The sequence below is a fragment of the Leucoraja erinacea genome, chromosome 3 (genome assembly GCF_028641065.1).
Source record: "Leucoraja erinacea ecotype New England chromosome 3, Leri_hhj_1, whole genome shotgun sequence".
NCBI lineage: Eukaryota > Metazoa > Chordata > Chondrichthyes > Rajiformes > Rajidae > Leucoraja > Leucoraja erinaceus.
The window spans coordinates 28,540,248-28,557,661 of record NC_073379.1 but is presented as its reverse complement, the minus strand read 5'-3'; the positions used below and the strand labels follow the sequence as shown (position 1 = coordinate 28,557,661).

Genomic DNA, 17,414 nt, shown 5'->3' with positions numbered 1-17,414 from the left:
TGGCTCTCTCTTGTCCATTTTCCTAGTTACATCCTCAAAAAATTCCAGAAGATTAGTCGAGCATGATTTTCCCTTCGTAAATCCATGCTGACTTGGACCGATCCCGTTACTGCTATCCAAATGTGCCGCTATTTCATCTTTTAGAATTGACTCCAGCATCTTCCCCCCCCTCCCCCATGATGTCAGGCTAATGAGTCTATAATTCCCTGTTTTCTCTCTCCCGCCTTTCTTAAAACGTGGTATAACATTCGCTACCCTCCAATCCACTGGAACTGATCCTGAATCTATAGAACATTGGAAAATGATCACCAATGCGTTCATGATTTCTAGAGCCACTTCCTTAAGTACCCTGGGATGCAGACCATCAGGCCCTGGGGATTTAGCAGCCTTCAGTCCCAACAGTCTATCCAGTACCATTTCCTGCCTAATGTGGATATGTTCCAGGATTTGGACCCCAGTGGGAGAAGTTGCAGATTTGGGACAGAGTGACCGAGGTATCTGGTAGATGGCACATATGTGACAATGGTAGGGTGAATGAATGTTTAACGATGTTGGATGGGGAACCAAACCAGGAATGCATTGTCTTGAATAGTCTTTGGAGGGGTAATGTAGATTCACTGGATTGACTTCTGGGATGAGGGGTTTGTCCGGTAGGAGGAGTGAGGAATCTTAGCTTACATTCACTAGAGTTTAAAACAATGATAAGAGTCTCATTGAGGCATTCAGACTCCTATACCTTCTTCATGTTGGTCAGAGTGAAACGAGAGTGTGGCCAGCGTGGTGTGAGTCTTTGATGATGCTGGCTACCTTTATGTGGCTGCGCCTCCTGCAGATCCCTTCAATGGTGGGACGGCCATTACTCATAATGGACCTGCGCAGTGTCCACTGCTGTCTGTAAACTTCTTCATTCCTGGGTGATGGAGTTAATCAGGCCGTGATGTGACCAGTTGGGAAGACTCTCCACCGGAGACCTGTAGAAGTTTGGCGACATACTGAACCTCTTCAATCTTCTAAAGAAGTAGAGAGAGGCATTGGTGGGTTTCCTTCATGATTGCATCAGTGTGCTGGGCACATTACAGATCTTCAGAGATATGCATGGGCAGGAACCTGAAGTTGTTGACTCTTTTCACCACCAACCCGTCGATGAAGATAAGTTTGTGAATCTTCGGCTTTCCCCTTCTAATGTCCACGATCAGCTCCTTGATCTTGCTGACGTTGAGAGTAAGATTGTTGTCCCGCCACCATTCAATCAAATTTTCAATTTCCCTTCTATATTCCGACTCATCAGTACCCATTATTAGAAACATAGAAAATAGTTGCAGGAGTAGGCCATTCAACCCTTCAGCCCTTCAAGCCAGCACCACCATTCAATATGATCATGGCTGATCATCTAAAATCAGTACCCCTTCCTGCTTTTTCCCCATATCCCTTGATTCCTTTAGCTCTCAGAGCTAAATCTAACTCTCTCTTATAACCATCCAGTGAATTGGCCTCCAGTGCCTTCTGTGGCAGAGAATTCCACAGATTCACAATTCTCTGGATGAAAATGTTTTTTCTCAACACAGTCCTAAATGCCCTACTCCTTATTCTTAAACTGTGACCCCTGGTTCTGGACTCCCCCAACATCGGGAACATTTTTCCTGCATCTAACCTGTCCAATCCTTTAAGAATTTTATATGTTACTATAAGATCCCCTCATTATTCTAAATTCCAGTGAATACAAGCCCAGTTAACCCATTCTTTCATCATATGTCAGTCCCACCATCCTGCAAATTAACCTGGTGAACCTACGCTGTGCTCCCTCAATAGCAGTAATGTCCTTCCTCAAATTAGGAGACCAAAATTGCACACAATACTCCAGGTGCAGTCTCACCAGGGCCCTGTACAACTGCTGTAGGACCTCCTTGCTCCTAAACTCAAATCCTCTCGCAATACTTTCAGTGACTGATGTACAAGCACATCCAGGTCTCATTGCACCTCCCCTTTTCTTAATCTGACACCATTCAGATAATAATCTGCCTTCCTGTTCTTACCACCAAAGTGCATAACCTCACATTTATCCACATTATACTGCATCTGCCACGTATCTGCCCACTCAACCGACCTATCCAAGTCACCCTAGCATCCCCATCGCAGCTCATACTGCCACCAAGCTTTGTGTCATCTGCAAACTTGGAGATATCACATTTAATTCCCTCATCTAAATCGTTAATAGAAATTGTTAATAACTTGGGTCCCAGCACCAAGCCTTGCGACACCCCACTACTCACTGCCTTCCATTCTGAAAAGGACCTGTTAATTCCTACTCTTTGCTTCCTGTCTGCCAACCAGTTCTCCATGTCAATACCCAACCCCCAATACCATGTGCTCTAATTTTGCACACTAATCTCTCGTGTGGGACCTTGTCAAAGGCTTTCTGAAAGTCCAGATACACCACATCCACTGGCTCTCCCTTATCCATTCTACTTGTTACATCCTCAAAAAATTCCAGAAAATGAGTTGGGCATGATTTCACCTTCATAATTCCATGCTGACTTTGAACGATCCTGTCACTGCTTTCCAAATGCACTGCGATAACATCTTTAACAATTGACTCAAGCATCTTCCCCACTACCGATGTTAGGCTAACTGGTCTATAATTTACCATTTTCTCTCACCCTCCTTTCTTAAAAAGTGGGGTTACATTGGCTCCAATGTAACCCCAATGATTCCACGATTTCTAGGGTCACCTCCTTGAGCACTCTGGGATGCAGACCATCAGGCGCTGGGTATTTATCTGCCTTCAGTTCCAACTGTTTATCTAACATCATTTCCTGACTAATGCGGATTCCCTTCAGTTCCTCCCTCCCACTAGATCCTCGGTCCCCTAGTATTTCTGGGAGATTGTTTGTGTCTTCCTTAGTGAAGACAGAACAAAGTACCCTTTAACTTTTCCGCCATTTCTTTGTTTCCCATTATAAATTCACCTGTCTCTGAATGTAAGGGACCTACATTTGTCCATTAATCTTTTCCTTTGTACATATCTAAAGAAGCTTTTAGAGTCAGCTTTTATATTCCCCACAAGCTTTCTTTCATGCTCTCCCCCCTCCCCCCCTCTTAATTAACCCCTTTGTCCTCCTCTGAGTTCTAAATTTCTCCCAGTCCTCCGGTTTAGTGCGTCCTCTGCCCAATTGATATGCCTCTTCCTTGGATTTATCACTATCCTTGATTTCCCTCATTAGCCACGGTTGAGCAGCCTTCCCCGTTTTATTTTTTCACCGGACAGGGATGAACAATTTTTGGAGTTCATCCGAGCAGTCTTTAAATCTTTGCCATTGCATCTCCACCGTCAACCCTTTGAGTATAATTTGCCCGTCTATCCTAGCCAATTCCCGTCTCATACCTTCAAAGTCTCCTTTATTCAAGTTCAGGACCCAAGTCTCTGTCACTTTCCATCCTAATGCAGAATTCCACCATATTATGGTCACTGTTGCCCAATGGACTTTGCACAACAAGATCGCTAACTAATCCTTTCTCACTACAGGATGGCCTGTTCTCTAGTCAGTTCTTCCACAAATTGGTTTAAAAAACCATCCTGTATACATTCCAGGAAGTTCTGCTCCTCAGTGGTGCAACCAATTTGGTTGCCCCAATCTATACGTAGATTAAAGTCACACATGATAACTGTCCAACAACAGACGTGTGTCATCAGCGAAGTTACGAACAGCATTGGAACTGTGTTTGGCTGAAGTGTCATGGGTACACAATAGGTAAAGCAGGGAATGAGCATGCAGTCCTGTGCTGCTGCTGCTGCTGCTGCTTATGGAGGAGGAAATATAGACCATACACTTCAGATGCAAACAAAACCCCAAACCCCCGGTCCATGTCAACTCCCATCCCATAACCTCCATGAACTCATTCAAGTTTCTGGGCACCTATATCTGCAATAATCTAAAATGGCACATCAACGCAGACCACATCATTAAGAAAGGACAACAACGCCTATCATTCCTCAGACAGCTCAAAAAGTTCAGAGTCCACAAACACCTCCTGGTCCGTTTCTATCAATCCATTATCGAAAGCATCATCACCTCCTCAATCACAGTCTGGTACGGAAACACTGACAGTCACTCACTACACAGAATACAGCGCATTGTCTCCAAGGCCTCCAGGACCATCAACTCCCCCCTCCCCTCAATCCATTCCATTTACCTCCAACGTACCTCAAAGCGGGCAATAAAGATCATCTCGGACCTCTCCCACCCAGCAAACGACCTTTTCCAGTCTCTCCCTTCAGGGAGGCGCCTCAGGTCACTTGCCACAAAATCCACCCGTTTTAAAAACAGCTTCTTCCCCTCAGCAATAAGAACACTCAATTCCCTCCAATAACAGACAACACTAAGGACTCTTGATGTATAGATTGTCTTGTCTATGGTCTTTGGCTGTTCTTTTGCACTCTGTTCTGTTGGTGAGATTTGTGATTTGTGATGTGGTATGGATGCATTTTATTACTATGATCTGTATTGTTATATGTGTTAATGTGACTAAAGCAGTGTACAATCATGTACCGAACCCAAATACCACCAACACTGGTTGCGTGGCAAATAAAGATTCTATTCTATTGTTGCCAATTCGTACTGATTGTGATTTGCTGCTGAAGAAGAAGTCAAGGATCCATTTGCATTGGGGTGAGCTGAGACCCATTTCCCCGTGTTTGATAACAAGTTTGGATGGGATGATGGTGTTGAATACTGAGCTGTACGCGATGAACTGTAGTCCAAGTGATCCAGAGCGGACAGCTTGTGAGATTGCTAACCAGACTTGATGAAATATTTTATTTGTGGTCTAACCAGCATTTTATGGAGGTTCAACGTAACCTCCCTGTGCTCTGACCCTCTGCTTATGAATTCAACAATTTTATATACCTTTATAACATGCCCTGCCTTTTGCAAAAATGTATGTATACGTACACCTCGCTTCTTTGCATCTCATACCTTTTAAAGCTGTGCCGTTTAGTCTATATTCTCGTTCTTTCTGACAAAGTTTTTCACTTCAGGCTTCTCTACGTATTAAATTTACAATACAATACAATACAATACAAATTTATTGTCATTTGAGCCCCAGTGAGACTCAAACGAAATGTTGTTTCCACAGCCATACAAACAAAGACACTGTCTTACAGACATACACATAATTAAATTCACACAAACATCCATCACAGTGAAGCCACTGTGATGGAAGGCAAGTCTTTTCTCTCCCCTGTTCTCCGTGTCTCTCCCGATGTCCAAGCCCCAGGCGGGTGATGATAAGTCCCACGGCCATTTTAGGCCGCGCGGGGCGATTTACGGCCCCGCTCCCGGTCTGAAAGTCCAAGGTTGGAACCCCCACGGGCGATGGTGAGTCCCACGGCCATGAAGCCGTGCCGGGTGATGTACTGTCCCGGTCCGGGTTGTTCCAACCCCGTGACAATGGAGAAGTCGCGTTGCGGGAGCTCCGGGAAGCGGTCTCTCTCTCTCTCCCCCCGGACCCGCGAGCTCCCGATGTCCCGGTCCACCGGACCTGCGGCTGCGTTCTGGAGCCCTCGAGCCCCAGAGTCGAGTCGCAGCAGCGAGTCACCGCCGCTCCCCACGCTCCGAGGCCGGCCAGCCCCACGATGGTGAGTCCGCAGATCCGCAGTCTCTATACTGGAAGTTCAGGTTGGAGGCTGCTTGCTAGGCCCCATAGTCGGGTCTCAAAGATTTAAACAGTTTCCCCCTCCCCCCCCCCCCCCCCCCCCCCCCCCCCGCCCCCCCCATTTACACATTTACTTTAAAAACACAAACACTACATTTAACTAGACAAAAAATAAAAAAAAGACAGACAGGCTGTAGGGGCCGCTGCAACGGGTGAGTCGCGCCGCCAAATTTCAGCTGGCACTTGTCTGTCCATTTAGCCGGCAACAACTTTCAGGCCTTATTATCTTCCGCATTGTTTACCACACTTCCAAGTTCTGTTTCTGCACTTTCTGAAATTAGATCCTGTATACTATACGAAAGTTATTGATGCATATCAAATAAAACAGGTTTACAAATTCATGTCATAGGAGCAGATTTAGGCCATTAGGCACATCAAGTCTACTCCACCGTTCAATCATGGCTGATACATCTTTCCCTCTCAACCTCATTTTCCTGCCTTCTCCCCATAACCTTTGACACCCTTACTAATCAAGAATCTGCAATCCCACTTTAAAACTACCCAAAGACTTGACCTCCAAAGCCAACTTGGCAGTGAAATCCACAGATTCACCACTCCCTGGCTGAATAAATTCCTCCTCATCTCCTTTCTAAAGGTGTGTCCTTTTATTGTAAGGCCGTGCCCTCTGGTTCTAGACTCTCCCATTAGTAGGAATATCCTCTCCATGTCCATTCTATCCAGGCCTTTCATTATTCAGCAACTTTCTGTGAGATTTCTCCCTTGTCCCTCTAAACTCCAGTGGGCCCAGAGCCATCAAACATTCTTCGCATGTTAACCCAATCATCCCCGGGATCATTCTCCTAAACCTCCTCTCAACCCTCTCCAAAATGAGCACATCCCTCCTCAGAAATGGGGCCCAAACTGCTCCAAATGCGGTCTGACCAGTGCCTTATAAAGCCTCACCATTACATCCCTGCTTTTATATTCTAGTCTTCTCAAAGTGAATGCAAACATTGCATTTGCCTTCCTTACTACCAATTCAATCTTCAAATTAATCTTTCAGGAATCCTGCACCAGCCCTCCCAATACCTTTGCACCTCCGATTTCTGAATCCTCTTCCCATTTAGAGATAGTCTACGTCTTTATTCCTACAACCAAAGTCCATGACCGCACACTTTGATATGCTGTTTTCCATCTGCCACTTCTTTGCCCACTCTCCCAACCTGTTCAAGTCTTTTTGCAGATTCCCCGCTTCCTATACACTACCTGTCCCTCGACCTATCTTTGTATTAGCTGCAAATGTGGCCACAAAGGTCCCATCGTCTAAGGGAAGCACGGTGGCACAGCAGTGGAGTTGCTGCCTTACAGCGCTTGCAGCGCCGGGGACCCGGGTTCGATTCTGACCACGGGTGCCGTCTGCATGGAGTTTGTACGTTCTCCCCGTGACCCCGGGGGCTTTCTCCAAGATCTTCAGTTTCCTCCCACACTCCAAAGATGTACAGGTTTGTAGGTTAATTGGTGTGGTATAAGTGTAAATTGTCCCTATTGTGTGTAGGGTGGTGTTATTGTGCGGGGGTCGCTGGTTGGTGTGGACTCGGTCTGCCCGAAGGGCCTGTTTCTGCGCTGTATCTCTAAACTAAACTAAATTTAATCATTAATATACGATGTGAGGAGTTGCGGCCCAGCACCAAGCCCTGCAGAACTAGTCCCCAACAGCCACCCAGAAAAGGCTACCTTAATTCCCACCCCTTGCCTTCTGCCATTCAGCAAATCTTCTATTCATACGAGTGCTTCTCTTTGATACAATGGGCTCTCATCTTGTTTAGCAGCCTCACGTGCGACACTTATCGAAGGCCTTCAAAGATCCCAGCACTGATCCCTGGGGAATACACTGCTACTGTCCCCCTGTTTGAGAACTTCCTGCTTTCTGTCCTTAAGCCAGTTTCTCATCCATATGACACAAACCCCTTTATTCTTTTGGAGCAGGGGTGATACAGACCTCCATTCCCCAATGTCAGATGGAATTCACCCTGTGCTATGTTCATGTTAGCTCAATTCATTGTTTGAAGAGCTCACATTTGCTAAGTGATATCATTCTGTTCTGTGTGGAGAAACTATTTCAGAACACATTGAAAATGGTGTCACAGATCGACAAGGGGCTTTTGGCACGCTGCCTTCATCAGTAAGGGGCATTTAGTATAGAAGTTAGGGCATTATGTTGCAGTTGTATTGGAGTTGATGCCCTTGAAATATAGTGTTCAGGGTTGCTTATCCTGCTGTAGGAAAGATGACATTAAGCTGGAAAGAGTGCAGAAAAGATATACGAGATGTTGCCAGGACTTGAGTGACTGAGGTAAATGTTGGGTAAACTGGTACTTTATTCCCTAGAGTGTAGAGACTGAGAATGATCTAATAGAGGTGTATAAGGTCATGATGGGAATAGATAGGGTTAAGTTGAGAGGGGAAACATTCAACAGGAGCATGAGGGGCAACTTTCCCAGACAGTGGTGTATTTATGGAACGAGCCGCCAGAGGAAGTGGTTGAGGCAGATACAATAACAACATTTAAAAGTCATTTGGACAGCTACATGGATAGGACATTTTTAGAGGGATGTTGGCCAAACGTAGGCAAATGGGACTAACAGAGATGTGCATCTTGCTCAAATGTGGACCACTTGGTCTGACGTGTTTGTACATCTTTCCATGTTGTACATCTCAATGACTACGTTCCGTTTTGTTTCTCCCTAGCGTTGGATAAGCTCAGCACCCAGCATCTCTACCACCCAACTCAGGTGGAGATTGTGCAATCAAACGTGGTATTTGACATCAGCAGCCTGATGCTGTACGGGACTCAGGCTGTGCCAGTGCGCCTCAAGATCCTCCTCGATCGTCTCTTCAGCGTCCTCAAACAAGAGGAAGTGCTCCAGATCCTGCACGGCCTTGGCTGGACTCTCCGAGACTATGTCCGTGGTTACATCCTTCAGGTAGGAATGAACGGGATGTATGGAATAAGGAAGAGAGTTGCTCTGCTTCCCAGCATGTCTTTCTAACCACGTTCTTATTCTCATCCTCAGCTCCCCACGTATTGTTAAATGTGAAAGCACACTTGCAACAATAAACTTTGCCATTCACAGTTAGTTCTGAACCAGCCAGCTCCTTGGGGTTTTTTCATTTTGAAGTTTGAGATACGTTTTTCCAAATCAATCCAAAAATAAGCATATTATACATTGCAAACTTGCTGATGTGATGCAGGGCTGAATGAATGGTAGTTTCAGCATACTTCTCCTTATTGTGGGCATTTGTCAGCATATGTGCCCATAGGCTGGGACTGATTGTTCATTGTATCTTAGATATAAAAAGATGTAGATTTTAGACAGCGAAAATTATAGATTCCAGATCTAGAAACCGCAATGGCATCTCTCTAGGCCTGGAAAACATTTGGTGCGGTGGGAAGGGTTGGGGAAAAGGGGGAGGGGGGGGGGGGGGGAGGGGGGGGGGGGGAGGGAGGGGGGGGGGAGGGGGGGGGGGGGGGGGGGGGGGGGGAGGGTAGGGGAAGGGGGGGGGGGGGGAGTGGGGGGGGGGGGGGGGGGGGGGGGAGGGGGGGGGGGGGGGGGGGGGGGGGGGGGGGGGGGGGGGGGGGGGGGGGGGGGGGGGGGGGGGGGGGGGGGGGGAGGAAGGGGGGGGTATGGGTGGGGGGGCGGGGGGGAGGGGATGGGGGGGGGGGGCAGCAGGAGTGATTTCATTGTGTGAAAACTTCTGCCTCTGGCCTTTAATGAGCTGAGTGCGCAGTTCACACAAGTGCACATGTTATAAGAGTAGAATTAGGCCCATCGAGTCTACTCAACCATTCAATCATGGCTGATTTCCGCCTCCTAATCCAATTTTGCTGCCTTCTTCCTATAACCCTTGACACCCGTTCCAACCAAGAATTTGTCTATCTCTGCTTAAAAATATCCACTGACGGCCTCAGATTAACTACCTTCTGACGACAGAAGATCCTCCTCGCCTCCTTTCTCTTCCTCTTCTTCTTGCGCATGGCATGCATAGCCTAACGTTGTAGATCAAGGGTAGACATCCTGGCCAGGACAACATCAGTTACTGGGTGGATGGCTTTGATGCCATCAGGGAAAAGCCTCAGTGAGCAGTCATTCATGATGTGTGGGATGGTCTGGTCTGGATGTCCACAGTCGCAAGCAGGGCTGTCTGTCACCCCCCATTTATGCTGGTGATGGGCTGTTCTTGCATGGATGGTGCGGATTCTGTTCAGGATTAGCAATTGCTTGTGATGGAGGTAACCGAGTGCCCTTTAATTCTGGGGCTATGACCTCTGGTCCTAGACTCTCCCACCAGTGGAAATACCCTTTTCTCATCCACTCTATCTCCGCCTTTCATTATTCTGTTGGGTTGATGCAGGATTGTTTGGGGATGCTGACCATCTCAAGGAGCTTGCCCGTGACTTGTCTAGGGTCAAGCCTGCACTCCAAAAGAGCGAACTTATAAAATATATATATATATATATATATATATTTCTTAGCATGGCTTCCTTAACAAGAGGACAGTGGACAGTGTTAGATAGTGGTTGGGAGGCATGAGAGGAGATACTTGGCAAGAGATGATGAGTGCCGTGATCTACTCTCCACATTCAATCACTTTTATAGCTTGATATTGGTAGATACCTGGTGTCTTTTCCTCAAGTGCAGGAAACCCTCTAGCGCCAGGCTAATTAAAGATTGCATTAGTTTTTTGCCAGGATCAGCAACAGGGGCCAGAGCCGCGGGTGATCACACCCAGATGTGATGTTCCCTGTGTTTTCAGGACCACAATTCCTAAATCCATTGCAGATTTCTATTTTTCTTGAGGCTCATTCATCTGTTCCCCTGGCCCCTGAACAAATGAACAAGCCTTGCCTGAAGATTTCAATGCTGTTAGTGTGCTGGGAAATGTTCTTTTTGAAGGGTTTTCAGAATTTGTTGCTGCGCAGGGATTTCAAAATGAATTTAACTCCGACCATGTTCTGCATTGCCTATTGGTGATTATCCAATAGTTCTTGGCTTTCATGGCCATGGATGTAAGCAGGTGTCACTTAAATGCCATAAAGTCCACCAACCATCCGCATGAATCTGTTGTCTCTAACTGAACAGAAATATTTAGATTTGTGTAGGACTTGTGAAAGTAAAGGTTTACTTTCTGTCACTTTCTGTATTTTCCACGAGCCAGCTCTGCACAAGTTCGTTCTCCTGGTCACAGTCTCCAAGCGCCTTTTGTTGATGTGCTAAGAGGTTTTAGACCATTGAGCATACTTAATGTAAGAGCCATTTCACTGAATGGAGTCAATCTTCATCAGACCGTATGACAAGCGTGTAATGGCGGTGGATTGCTCGGCAGTACATCAATGCGATGCTCTTGAAGTCATAGCATTGTCAGGAATTTTATGCATGCACGCATAAAATGTCTGAATGTTAACTACTATGATATAAACAAGTGTGCTGATTCTGGGGATTGAGAATTGAAAATCTAAAGTTTTCAATGTAACCCTAGAACAGAGGAAGGGCCTCAAGACAAAATCTTGTCTGCCCTTTTCTCTCCACACAGGCTCGCTGATCTGCTGAGGTTCCTCCAGCAGTTTGTTTCTTGCTCAAGATTCTAGCATCATTTAGACTTTTTGAGTTTAGACATACAGCATGGAAACAGGCCCTTCGGTCCACAGTAGTGCTATCCTACACAATAGGGACAATTTACAATTTTACTGAACCTAATTAACCGCCAAACCTGTCGTCTTTGGAGTGTGGAAGGAAACCAGATATCCCGGAGAAAACCTATGCAATCATAGGGAGACCGTACAAACTCCATACAGACAGCACCCATAGTCAGGATCGAACTCGGATCTCTGGCGCTGTAAGGCTGCTGCTCTACCGCGGCACCACCGTGCCTTGAGATCCGCAGTCTCTTGTGTCGAAGAACTGAGAGGATAGAGAGAGAGAGAGAAATTATCTTACCATTCAGTGATCCAAACAGCCCTTCCAGAGACACCTCTTCCAACCTCATCTCTTGCACTCAATGTTCTTGACTACAGGACCGTTTTTGTCCACCAGGGTCTGTGAGATCTCCCAGTTGCAAGCCATTTTAAGTCCCCTTTCCGTTTCCATGCTGACCTTTCTGTCCTTGGCCTCCTTCATCACCAGAGTGAGGCCACATGCAAACTGGAACAACAGCACCTCATATTATCATTGGGTAGCCTTCAACACAATGACATCAATATTGAAGGTAGACAAAAATGCTGGAGAAACTCAGCAGGTGAGGCAGCATCTATGGAGCAAAGGAAATGGGCAACGTTTCGGGTCGAAACCCTTCCTCATTGAATTCTCCAATTACACGTAAGACCCCCTTTTCTCTTATGTCCCATGTTTCCAACCTGCAACCCCACTGTTTCAGATTGACACCTTGCATCAGGACAAAAATTATAAAGATGTTAGAGGGAAAGGTGAACACGGGTTGGTAGGAGATGAATGGAACTAGATGAGGAGGGGAGTGATGGGCAAAGAGAGACACAAAATGCTGGATCAGCGGGTCAGGCAGCATCGTTGGACAGAAGGAATAGATGACATTTCGGATCAAGACCCTTTATCAGACTGAGTCGGGGAAGGGGAAACTGGAGGTATGGGAAGGTACAGAACAAAGCCGAGTCAGCATCGATGACTCAGGAATGGTGGGGCCCACAATGGTCCATTGTTGGCTGGGGACAAGGTGATAACGAAGGGATACAAACGGTGAAATTAGCAAAATGACTAGATTGGAGGAGAGATGGAGAGAGAGTGAATGCAAGGTCACTTGAAGTTTGGGAAATCAATATTCATGCAGCTGGGTTGTAAGTTGCCAACACGAAATATGAAATGTTAATTGTCTTCTGTAAAATTGCCCCTAATGCGTAGAGAGTGGACGGGAAAATGGATAACATCGAATTAGTTTGACAGGTAGTCGGCATGGACACAGTGAATCAAAGGGACTGTTTCCATGCTATATCTCTAAGTTTAAATTAAATTAAACTAAAACTAAGAAGAAAGGTGAAGACCAAGAGTTCAGTATCTCTGTTCTGTCTGGGAGACATTGGAGTGAGAGCAGGTAGTGGGGGAAATGTGAGTGAGGGCTCAAACATTAACTGTAAACAGAAAGTTATGAGTTCTGAAAAATGAGGTAATTTCAAAGTTCTGATAAGGAAAGCTTAATGTCGAGAACAGAATCAATGGAGGTAGGCAATCTGGGAGCAAGAGGTAGCATCCATACAAGAGGCAACAAGGGAGGAGGTGTAGTCAGGGTAGCTGTGGGAATCAGTCATGGGCCGCGGAACCGTGGGCTAGGGGGGCTGCAGCCCTTCCACTTTTTTGTAAGACATGCTTCATAACCCGAAATTATCCGGCCCGCAGGCACATTGTTCTCTTCTTAGGACCTGCGACATCCAGAATCTCAAAACAAGCGCACAGTGAGCGTGGCAAAACCAAAGATCATAGTCGAGCTCCGCTCTATGATCTTTGGGCAAAACCACGACCAGCCGACTGCCCACCCCCCCCCACCCCCCAAAACCCTCTGCTCAACGGCCAATCACAGAGTGGTTCTCAGTTGAGATATGGGGCAGTGAACGAAGCGCTGTGATTAGCCGCCAGCGGAAGGGAGGGTGGGAGGGTGGGCTCAGAGAGAGAGAGAGTCAGTCGGGCCCCCGAGAGGGAGAGCGTCATCCCTGAGAGGGAGAGAGAGAGAGAGAGAGTCGGCCGAGAGAGGGAGGGAGGGAGAGAGAGGGTGGTGGGGGGGGGGATGGGGGATATATCCCCCCACTTTTTGAGTTGGGGATGGGCTGTATTAATAAATAATAATTGTGCCACCCTCCCCCCGCTCAGTCGCTCCACTCCCTCACTGTTACACCCCAAGGCCAGTGATCGCTCAGCCCCCCCACTTTCAAAAAGGTTCTGCAACCCCTATCAGTGGGTGTGTATTATATATCAGGACATAGATTGTCACCTGAGATTGAGACCAGGATATCCAAAAATGGGAAAGATATCAAAAGTATTCCGAGAGAATTTGAGTAACAGCCTTTAAACAATAATTTATATAATACTACCCTTTCCAAAGAAACAGCTTTAGCCTGTTCAGACTTCCCCGCTGGGTATAAGTGCCAGATTCATCTCTCCCATGCTTTGTCACATATTTGGAGTGACTTTTAAGATGGAATTATTTCATTTTGGAAGTCAACAGTCAAGAATTAAGTGTATTTAATTGTCATATACTCTGGGAACAGAACAATAAAATTCTTACTTGTTGTAGTTTTACAATCACTTTAATGCAACAACACAACAAATAAATATACAATAAACTGTCAGTAATATTGGGCCATTAATCACAACATGACCATAATTGTGCCAAGCCAAAGTGCATAATGCAACCCAAACAAAGTCTACAGCAGCTGAGGGAGGGAGGGTTGTGGTTTGGATTCTGTTGTGTGGTTCAAGTCCTGATTGTTAATGGGAAGAAGCTGTTCTCAGGCTCCCATGCCTTCTTCCCGATGGTAGCAGCGAGGCGAGAGCATGGTGTAGTGCGGGTCTCTGATTACATTAGCTGCCTTTTTGAGGCAGCACTCCCTGTAGATCCTTTCAATGGTGGGGAGGTCAATACCGGTGATGGTCCAGGGAATATCCACCCCCTTGTGCAGCCTCCTTCATGTTTGGGAATTCAAGTTACCAACCCAGGATGTGATTCAACCAGTCAGTTTACTCTTTACCGTACACTTGTAGAAGTTTCAGAGGATATTCAGTGACGTGCCAAACCTCCTCAACGTTATGCGGAAGTAGAGGCACTGATATGCTTTCTTTGTAATTGCATCAATGTGCTGGGCCCAGGACATAAACACGCCCATGAACTTGAAGCTGTTGACTCGCTGCACTGCCGTCCCTTCGACTTTCCCGCCCTGAAGACAACAATTAACTCCTTGGTTTTGCCAGTGTTGTTGTGCCGCAAGATTGTTGTCTGGCACCCTTCAATCAGATTATCAATCTTACTCCTGTACTCTGATTCATCATTACCTGTTGTTTTTCCAACCACCGTGGTATGATCTGCGGATTCATAAACAATATAAACACTAAACAGACGTTCACATCTGTACACAGTAGTCTCCATCTTCTCTGCCTGTCTGTAATAATTGTGCTGTTGTATATATTTATATATATATATTTGCGTGTGTATATATATATACACATATATATACACAGTGAAGAGTTTTCTAAGATCAGGCAAAATGTTTGTCAGTATTAAATCTGGGGGTGTTATTTAATGGAGCAACCATCTTCGTGTTTTGTAATCCCTGGACATTGCTTCCACCTTCTCTTCTGTAGAGGCAGTTGCAAATGAAAATGTTACTGCCTCTGCTGAAGGAGTAGAGAAGGGAAATTCAGATAAACATATTCAGTTTTTCAATGTTACATGATATGGCAGGATTTCAGGGGCTTTTGCGTTGGAAGGAGACGTCACAATCAGGAACAAGCATCTCCTGGGATGTTTCAGTAACAAAGGATTTCAAAGTCAAGTTTGACTTTAAATGGTACACTGACTTCCGAAGTGATTTTTCAGATTTTAGGCAGCAAAGAAGTTATGATGGCAACATGTGACATTACACATCTGTCAAGAAGGATTTGCATCAGGAAGAAGATGGTGCTGGGCACATAGGCATTAGTTAGTTACTTGATCAGGCTCTGCAGGATCGAGATGATTTTCAATAAAATTATTGCACAGAAGACTCCAGATAGCACAGCGGTGACTGGGTACCCAGCTCCAGTTCCGTTGGCCTGCTGCCATGGCTTTTCTCTGTACTTTACCATCAGTCCTTGGCTTGTAGAGTGACATTACTTTTCCATGATGACAAGGGCTTTTCTCCAGGTGTCCTGGTAATATCTATCCCTCAATCAGCAGATTATTGGACAACTTCCCTGCTGTTTGAGATTCATCCATGTCCTTCAAAGGATACCCTTGTAATAAGAGGTGGGGAGTAAACAGCTTGGCTCATGCTTTGAAAGTATTATCCTGGGGAGGCAGAACTCACCTTCAATGGAAGAGACTGCTGTGCGTTGCCTCACAAGTGGCACTATCAAAGTGTTAGTGGAGTCTCCTTAATATCAGAGTCAGTATTCTTTTCTATAAAATAATTCTTAAAAAGATAGCAGAACAAACCAAGTTCTGCAAGCTTGTTGAGTAATACTTTCTTCTGACCTTTAGTGATATAGTTTCTATGAGTATATGGAACAAGCTGCCAGAGGAGGTTGGGGCTATCTCAATGTTTAAAAAACAGGTAGACAAGTACATGGATAGGACAAGTTTGGAGGGATTTGGACCAAACGCAGGCAGATGGGACTAGTGTAGCTGGGACATGTTGGCCGGTTTGGGCAAGTTGGGCTGAAGGGCCTGTTTCCACACTGTATCACTCTATGATAACCCAGCAAGTTCATCCATGTCCAGTATTTTGGTTTGGTCGCATTTGGGGTACTGTGTGCAGTTCTGGTCGCTCATGGCCGTGAGTTGGGTAAGAAAAAAGTCACTGCTCGGGCCCACGCCAACCCCACTTTGAAACCCCCAGCTCTGTTCTCTCACCCCGGGCCCTCTGAATCTGAACCCCAATGGCTGTAACCCCAACACGCCGCCGCTGCGGCGGGCCCGTCCCTTGCCCCCCACCCCATGGGGCCCAAGCCATCTACCCCCCACATCACCCCCGCTGGGCCCACGCTACCCCCGCTGGGCACACGCCACCCCTGCTGGGTCCCGGCCACCCCCATGGGGCCCACGCCACCTTCATCCCCCCCCCCCGCTGAGCCCCGCTGGGCCGCCCCACCTTCATCTTCACGCCCCCCCCCCCCCCCCCCGCAAGAAAGAGGGGGAGATGTGAGAGGGGGAGAGAGAGAGGGGATGGGAGGGGAGAGAGTAATGGAGGAGGGAAGAGGGGAAGGGGAATATCTTGAGTGAGATTGCAAAATTAAGGTAGGTTTTAGAGCTATTATATTTTCTCCTCCATATGAATAATAGTAAACAATATCAAATAATATCAAACAATTGGAACAGTTTTTGGTGTGGTTTTTTGCTTGATAACAATACTGAAAAATATGAATTCCATAGTTTGTGACATAAACAGATGTAACATTTCCAAATTGAGATCGGGGGGGGGGGGGGGGGGGGGAGGGCTGGGGGCAAATATGCGTCAAGCCGATAGCCTAATGGTTAAAGAGTTAAAAGATAGCCTAATCGATAAAGCGCTGAGAAGAGGAATCAGAGCTGTCAAGGAAAGATACTCTGAGATGTTGAGGAGCAAGTTCTCAGCTAGTGATTCTTCTTCAGTTTGGAAGGGCATGCAAGAAATCACCAGCTACAAGAGGAAAGCCCCCCGCTCTTTGGACAATTGTCAGCTGACTAACAACCTGAATGCGTTTTACTGCAGGCTTGAAAATCAGAAACGTAACCCTGGTACCCCTTCCCCAACAAACACAGCCAGACCCCAGTCTGCAAAGAATGGACCCTGCACCCTCTCCTTCCCATTCACCACTTCACACCTACTTAAGGCAAGACACCAGTATGAAAAGAGTGGAACTTTTCCAACCCCACCCAACCTCTTCACCCCACTCACAGCCTGACCTCAGCCTGCAAAGACTGGGCCCTTCTACACCCACCCCACTCCAATCACCACTCCACTCCAATCACCACTTCCCACCCAATGACTGCACCTCCACAGACATCTC

The 17,414-nt window shown here is 46.5% G+C and overlaps 1 protein-coding gene across 10 annotated transcripts in view; it reads left to right on the top strand.

The window, feature by feature from the left end:
• Positions 1-17,414, top strand: part of bnc2 (basonuclin 2) — a 533,367-nt gene that overhangs the window by 310,785 nt on the left and 205,168 nt on the right. For all 10 annotated transcript variants that reach the window (XM_055632361.1, XM_055632358.1, XM_055632357.1 and 7 more), the window contains one exon: positions 8,401-8,636. In XM_055632361.1, coding sequence (XP_055488336.1) covers positions 8,401-8,636 — 236 coding nt within the window. The remainder of the gene's footprint in view (positions 1-8,400; positions 8,637-17,414) is intronic.